Source organism: Papaver somniferum, unplaced genomic scaffold (genome assembly GCF_003573695.1).
Source record: "Papaver somniferum cultivar HN1 unplaced genomic scaffold, ASM357369v1 unplaced-scaffold_137, whole genome shotgun sequence".
NCBI lineage: Eukaryota > Viridiplantae > Streptophyta > Magnoliopsida > Ranunculales > Papaveraceae > Papaver > Papaver somniferum.
In genome coordinates this window covers 15,121,113-15,128,458 of record NW_020622934.1, presented here as the reverse complement: position 1 = coordinate 15,128,458, position 7,346 = coordinate 15,121,113, and the positions used below count along the sequence as shown (strand labels likewise).

Genomic DNA, 7,346 nt, shown 5'->3' with positions numbered 1-7,346 from the left:
TTGCAAGTGGGTTTATAGGATTAAGTATACATCAGATGGAAAAGTGGACAGATTGAAATCAAGATTAGTAGCACTAGGCTATAATCAGCAAGATGGGATTGATTATGGTGAGACTTTTAGTCCTGTTGTCAAATCCACAACTGTTAGAGTAGTTCTCACATTAGCAGTTACAAAAGGTTGGATTATTAAGCAATTGGATGTATCCAATACTTTTCTACATGGTGAATTACATGAAGATGTTTATATGCAACAACCTCCAGGATTTGTTGATCCAGAATATCCAAATAAAGTTTGTCACTTGAAGAAAATTTTATATGGATTGAAACAAGCACCAAGGGCTTGGTTTCAAAAATTCAGTGCTTCTTTGATTGCTTTTGGTTTTGTGAGAACTGTGTCTGATTTTTCAATGTTTGTGTATACTTCTGGTTCACATATGCTGGTCTTATTACTTTATGTTGATGATATTATATTAACAGGATTATCAGAAACATTGATTACTGATCTTATCAAATATTTGAGTAACAATTTTGCTATGGAGGAATTAGGGAATTTGCATTATTTCCTAGGAATAGAAGCAGTCGGATCAGAAGATTCCATTATGTTGTCGCAAAATAAGTATACTATGGAGTTACTCTCTAAAGCTCACATGCTAGACTGTAATCCTTGTAGCACTCCAGTTTCTAAAGGACCTAGAGTATCTATTAAGGAAGGGGTTTTATTACCAAATGCTACTGAATACAGAACTATAGTAGGAATGTTGCAGTATTTGTGCTTAACCAGACCTGACATTTGGTTTGCTGTAAATTATGTTAGCCAGTATATGCATTCTCCTACTGACATTCATCTATTACTAGTTAAAAGGATTCTTAGATACTTAAAAGGTACACTTGGTTTTGGTATAACATTAAGAAAGGGAGATATTGAATGCTTAACAGCTTATACTGACTCAGATTGGGGTATTGTCCTGAGACAGCAAGATCTACTTGTGGGTATGCAATTTTTATGGGAAATTCTTTAATCTCATGGTCAAGCAAAAAGCAGCCTACAATGTCTAGATCAACAGCAGGGGAAGAATATAAAAGTTTGTCAGTTGCTACAGCAGAGTTGGAGTGGCTTGCATCTTTGTTTTCTGAATTACATCTTTTTCTTAAGCAGCCTATTACACTGTTTTGTGATAACACAAGTGCAATTTACTTATCTGCTAATCATGTTTCTCATTTCAGGGTAAAACATATAAAAATTCATTATCATGTAGTCAGGGAGTTGATAGAACAAGGATTTCTCGCAGTTCAGCATGTCTCTTCAGAAAATCAGTTAGCAGATTTGTTTACAAAGGGTCTATGTGCTCCAATTTTTACTTCTCTACTGCATCAGTTACTGGGACTTCCTACTTCTTCAGATACTTTCAACAATACTTCAGCTGGTTCTTCTACTTCTACAGACATTTCTGCTGTTGCTGCTACTGAAGATATTTCACATTTCTCTACTGTTGTTACTTAGTCAGTTGGTGTCTGATAAAAATTGTTTTCTCTTTGTTTTTCTTTTCTGGTACAAACTGATTAGTCCTTCATACTATCAGTTTGAGGGGGACTAATAAGTATAGTCAAATTATCTTGACTTTAGTCCAGTCAGTTGGTGTCGGTTTCAGAGTCTAAATAAGTGTCTGTTTTAGAAGTCTGTGTCCAACTGTTTTGACAATATTAAATAGCTGTCTGAAACAGACAGACTATTATCTTTTCTTATCTAGTAATAACATCTTCTTCTTCAATAACTCTGTTCTTGATTTCTTTATTGATTCTTTTCTTGATTTCTTTATTGATTCAAACTTACAATCTTGATAATCAAAACATAGATTTCTCACACTGGGCTTGAATCCGGCCAGATAAGAAACCCCGTAGAGGTAACTTTTTCATGCAAATAACAGATTTAGGAAGACTAATAGAGGGGCTGTGTACTTTTTCATGCAAAGAACAGATTTGGGAAGACTAATAGAGGGGCTGTGTTTTGGCACACCTTTGAGGAGAAAACCCAGCAGCATATACAGGAAAAGAAAAACCGACTTGTATAGGAAATTATACAAACACTTGTCTAGCAAAAAATTGAGATGCATTTGGCTTTCCATCAAACATATTGTTACTTTAACTAGCAGAAATTGATATGTATTTGGTTTTTAAACAAACATATAGAGTTACTTTGGCAAGTAAAACAGGGGAAAAATTAAGAGACCAAAACATATCCAAGGGTGATATAGAGTTTCCACGTTTTACTAAAGCATTACAAATAAACCCATTAACAGGTTCTACATATAAAGAGGGGCGTCATACTAGAGAAATGTTTGGTTGCGGCCGTGTCAGGCACAACATACCAGTGCAATTGTAACAAAAATCCAGTTGACTACTGCTTTTTGTTCTTGCTGTTTTCTTTATCCTTCTCTCGTTTCTGGTAAAGCCTTTCTAGGACGCGCTTCGCCTCACACTGTGGAAAGTTCTCCAGATCATAATAATGGGGTGCTATATCAACAAGCCTGCAGGACAAACACACAGAAATAAGTATAATTCATATAACCACTCTTATACTCTCAAATAACGACCCACTAATACTAAATTCAAAACATGCCACGAGACTCGTTAAAAAGAACTACTCAATCCAGATACCATGCATCATCAACTTACCACTCTCCGCGAACGTCTGTAACGGTACGAATGAAATTCCTGCTAGTCAACACGTACTCATTGTAAATGACCCACTCCGGCTTGTGATCCAGACAGTTTGATGGATGCAGATGGACAACCTGCAGACGCAGATCAGATGAGGTGAGACGAGAAAGCTGATGCGTGAAAACAACTCTTTTCTTTCCATTGTCTACCTAGTAGCTGTAAAATAAAGAAAACAAAACATTTACCTGATTATCTTTCACTGTTAGATAGTGTCCTGTACGTTCAAGGTGAGCTACTTGCATGAAATAACCGGACAGCATAGCCTTCCTGATGTTGATGTAGTAGTCACGGCTGTTGAAATCTGTGCTGCATAGCTTGAGGTTGAATCTGGTCATGATGCGCATTAATTGTTGCCTCACATTATCAGCAGACTTCAGCGCCCTAGCATTGACAAAGTTATCATAACACCACGAAGGGTCCTCATCTGTGTACAAAACAACAAAACGAGCAACAAATAAGACAAAACCCTAAAAGGCAGATAAATGGGCTAATCTTCAAAAATGATGATAAATTGTACTTACTGTTTTGCTTGTAGGCGTGATACACGTTCAAAAGTGTGAGATGGTCCCCATCAATGTGGCCAAACCGAGCTTTCGCTTCATCTGCAGCTTTTTGAGCCTCCCTAGGCCGGACAAAGCAATTGGGTACTAAAGAAAGAAATTGTTATCACAGAGGAGGCCCACGGTAGGTCAGTCAGCAGATGCATAGAGGCGAGACGAAACCACTTGCTTCATGAGAGAATAACTGAGAAACTGCAACTAACTGCATCAGCACTTACTAAGAAATCTCTACGGCACATGCCAACAAGTGGCATGCAACCCAGACAAGTAGCTGATGACGAGCCTAGATGAACATCTAAACAACTCTAAGGACATGGACCCATGCACTTGCATAATCCAAACAAACTCTTGAAAGTTTTTTTATTCTTTTTTCTTAAACCCATGCATGCAACTTAGAAGGAAACTAGGCATTGCAAGCACATGCCATTGACCTTGACCACTACCTTATCCATGAAAACCAAAAGACTTAAGGAGTCATCCATGAATCATGGAAAACTGCGGTAAGATGGAACACAGACCCAATAGAAAAACATATGTAATATATTAGATAAGATTCATACGTACCTGAAAGCATAGCTGAAACTGAGAGAATTTCGTTGGAACAATTAAAGCTTGGACTAACAACAAGCATCTTCGACATTTGAGGATCCAGCGGAAAATCAGCCATAATCTCCCCCAATTTAGTAAGGTTTCCTTCGTCATCCAAAGCACCCAGATAGTTCAACACCTCCAACGCACGCATCAATGTCTCAGGAGCAGGTGGATCCATAAAATCAAAATGCACCAGATCGTCAATTCCAAGTTTCTTCAGGGTAAGAACGGTGTTTGCAAGATTTGACCTCAATATTTCTGGGTATGTTTGCGGCTGAAGATCATTATTAAAACTTCCCTCCGTGTACAGTCTGAAACACTTCCCAGGTTGTGTTCTTCCTGCACGACCTGATCTCTGGTGAGCACTTGCCCTTGATATTGGTGACACCAACAAGGATTCCACTCGCACTCGTGGATTGTAGACTTTCTGTTTCGCAAACCCAGGATCAATAACATAAACTATACCATCTATAGTCAGAGAAGTTTCAGCAATATTGGTCGACACCACAATCTTCCTTCCAGCAGGACCACCCTCCTTCAAAGGAGGTGGAGCAGCATCAAATATCTTCTGCTGCATCGCTGGAGGGAGAGTAGAATACAGTGGCACTACTTTCACAGGACCCACTTGCTCACCCTGGTTTCCTATTTCCTTAGTTATTTTCCGACATGCGTCTTCTATCTCTTCCTCTCCAGTTAGAAAAACAAGAATGTCACCGGGACCCTCACATATATGTATCTGCACAACTGTACGAATTGCTGCTTCAAGGTAATCTCTCTCAGGATCCTGAGTGTAGAATATCTCAACTGGATGAAGCCTTCCAGGAACCTTCATAAGAGGGGCACCACTGAAGTATGCCTGAAACTTTTCAGCCTCCAGGGTTGCACTCATAACCACCAATTTAAGATCTGGTCTATTTTTTAAGACTTCTTTCAGAAGACCAAACAACACATCTGTTGCTAAAGTTCTTTCGTGAGCCTCGTCCAGAATTATCACTTTATAGTTTTCCAAGAGAGGATCAGTCATAGCTTCTCTTAAGAGCATACCATCTGTTAAGTACCTGTGACACCAAGATCAAATATACATAAGTTAACAGAATAAAACCATCTCATACTCTTTACGATTGTTTCAAGAAGCAAAATAAAGTATTCAGGCACATAGAGTATAGTTCAACACCACAGACGATCTCAGAAGAAAAGGCTTACTTGAGAACAGTTTTTGCACTACTACAGTCTTCGAAACGGATGCTATAACCAACTTCTTCTCCAATTGTCACATCCATCTCCTCAGCAACACGTCGAGAAACAGACATAGCAGCAACCCTACGTGGTTGGGTGCAAGCAACCATCATTTTCTTTCGCTTTCCTGGATTTTCTAACTCGACGGCATCAATCACAAACTGGGGAATCTGTTTGTACAATAATGCATAATTAGTAAGGTATCTACAGAATTCCAATAAACACTAAACTACTAGAAACATAGTTACTTAAAAAAGAAATAATGTTACCAACCCTATGTAAGCTAATATTCTGGGTTTCATGAACAAAATAAAGAACTCTGAATCTGTTTCAATCCCACACTCTTCAAATTACCAGAATAGTCTGACTAACCATAGTTTCATGCATCCACAACTTTCTGAAAGCCCCATTATTATGTAACCAAGGCAACGTTCAATCAACTACAACTAAACTTCAAGGGGACAGCTATTTATAACGGGTTCAAGGGGGGCCTATCCTCCTAAGATATGTACCTAGGTCAGAATTTGTTATACGGTGAATCTCAAATACTAACAAATTCCCCGTACATAAATTGTGTATCCCTAACCACGCTCTAGGTCAAAATAAGGTATAATAATCAATGCCCAATGAAAAATCCACAGAGACTATGAAACTAGGGCATTACATGATGAAATCATAGTTACGGCTAAAATTAAAATAAGGGCAAAATCAAAACATAGGGCATAAAATTATACCTGAGTAGTTTTACCACTACCAGTTTCACCGACCAAAATCAAAGTCTGATTATTCTTCAAAACCTGCAAAAACTCATCTTTCTGCTGCCAAACAGGAAGTGTTTTTCTTTTCTCCAAAATATCCATATATCTCTGCGAATACGGTCTTCCATTCCATCGATTCACAAGTGGATTATTATGAATTAAACCCCCTCCGAATCCATTCATCTTAACAAGTTTAGCAGCAGCAGATACCGATGTTTCATCAACTACATCAAATAAACTTACTTTCCTTTTTCTCTCCGTCGACATTCCCAACAATTCCTTCAAACCCTAAAACCGTGGGATCGATTTGATTAAAACGAAAGGGATTGATTGAAACTGGTCTGAAGGGACCAGACGAACCCTAAAACCCTAGATTGAGAGGAGAAGAAAAAGGGGTTATGAAACTATATTGTGGTTTGGAATTTATATGGAGAAGAAAGTTTGTTCTAATTATTGAAGATGGTCCTAACTTATAGGGCTATTTAATCGTTAGGGCCTAAACCGACCGTCCTTTTATAGAAACCGACTTCACCAGTTCACCTCACTCGTTAAAAAAACCGACTTGCGGATTTCTTTTTTCGAGGGTGGATTTACCGCATGGTAATTGTTGCACTATTTTTCTTTTCTTTTTTAGTAGGAAAGATAAATATGTTGATGCTCGAAAGTTACATAGAGTTCTTGTCCTGTGTGGACTTGAGTCTAAATAGGTAAACATGAATTAATTCTAACTCCCACATGATAAAAAAAGTAAAAGATTTCGAAAAGAAAAAGATCATATTTGACCGCTGTACATTGCTAGTTTGGACTATTATTTAACCAGTTGAAACAAAGAGATTGAGTTCTTGTAAATTTTGTCAAAGAATCAGCCAAGTGATTTGCATCTTTGTGCATCATAATTGCATCTCCAAGAATCTAAAGTGTTTAAAATAATTTGAGCATCGTAAATAAATTGAGTGATGTCCATTTTATTGAATCATACTTCCCATTCAGAGTTGCTATGACATTTATGCAATCTCCTTCCAGTTCTATTGTCCTCCATCCTTGTTGTTTTTCCCACACTACTGCCTCCAGGAGAGCTTGTGCCTCGGCTTGCTCCGGATCTATTACGTTGCATGCACCTCCTCGCAGTCCATTGCTGTTACCTGACACATCTCTAGATATTAGTCCCCAACCTGACAAAGAGTTTATGTCAATATAATATGCATCAAAGTTAATTTTTACTACTCCACTTGCTGGAGGTTTCCAAGTATGCAAAGTCTGACTGGTTATCTCATAGTTGGATGTACTTAATAGATTGGCCCTATTCCAATCCTCTATCTGAATTATAACATTGTTAGTTATTTCCATAACATTTACAGACTTATTATCAAAAACTTTTGCACATCTTGCATTCCATATCATCCAGATTGTGAAACAGGCAATCTCATAGAGCTTGAAGTCTCTTTGAGCTGGAACATTAGATAAAATAAAGAAACTGCAAAGTG

The 7,346-nt window shown here is 38.0% G+C and overlaps 1 protein-coding gene across 3 annotated transcripts; it reads right to left on the bottom strand.

Annotated features, from left to right (window-relative positions):
• Window positions 1–2,089: 2,089 nt before the first annotated feature.
• On the bottom strand, window positions 2,090–6,278 carry LOC113334459 (probable pre-mRNA-splicing factor ATP-dependent RNA helicase DEAH2). Of its 3 annotated transcripts, XM_026580706.1 has the most exons (7): window positions 5,839–6,278; window positions 5,072–5,274; window positions 3,842–4,926; window positions 3,239–3,364; window positions 2,903–3,141; window positions 2,673–2,791; window positions 2,090–2,524 (listed from the first exon to the last, which is right to left on the bottom strand). In XM_026580706.1, the coding sequence occupies exons 1-7, from the start codon at window positions 6,127–6,129 to the stop codon at window positions 2,395–2,397; spliced, it is 2,193 nt and encodes a 730-aa protein (XP_026436491.1). In that variant the 5' UTR covers window positions 6,130–6,278; the 3' UTR covers window positions 2,090–2,394. The 3 variants fall into 3 exon arrangements, 1 of the variants encoding a protein (XP_026436491.1); XR_003352812.1 differs by lacking the exons at window positions 2,090–2,524; window positions 2,673–2,791 and having other exon boundaries at window positions 3,239–3,469; window positions 5,839–6,129; XR_003352813.1 differs by lacking the exons at window positions 2,090–2,524; window positions 2,673–2,791 and having other exon boundaries at window positions 2,967–3,141; window positions 3,239–3,461; window positions 5,839–6,129.
• Between the last annotated feature and the right edge of the window lie 1,068 nt (window positions 6,279–7,346).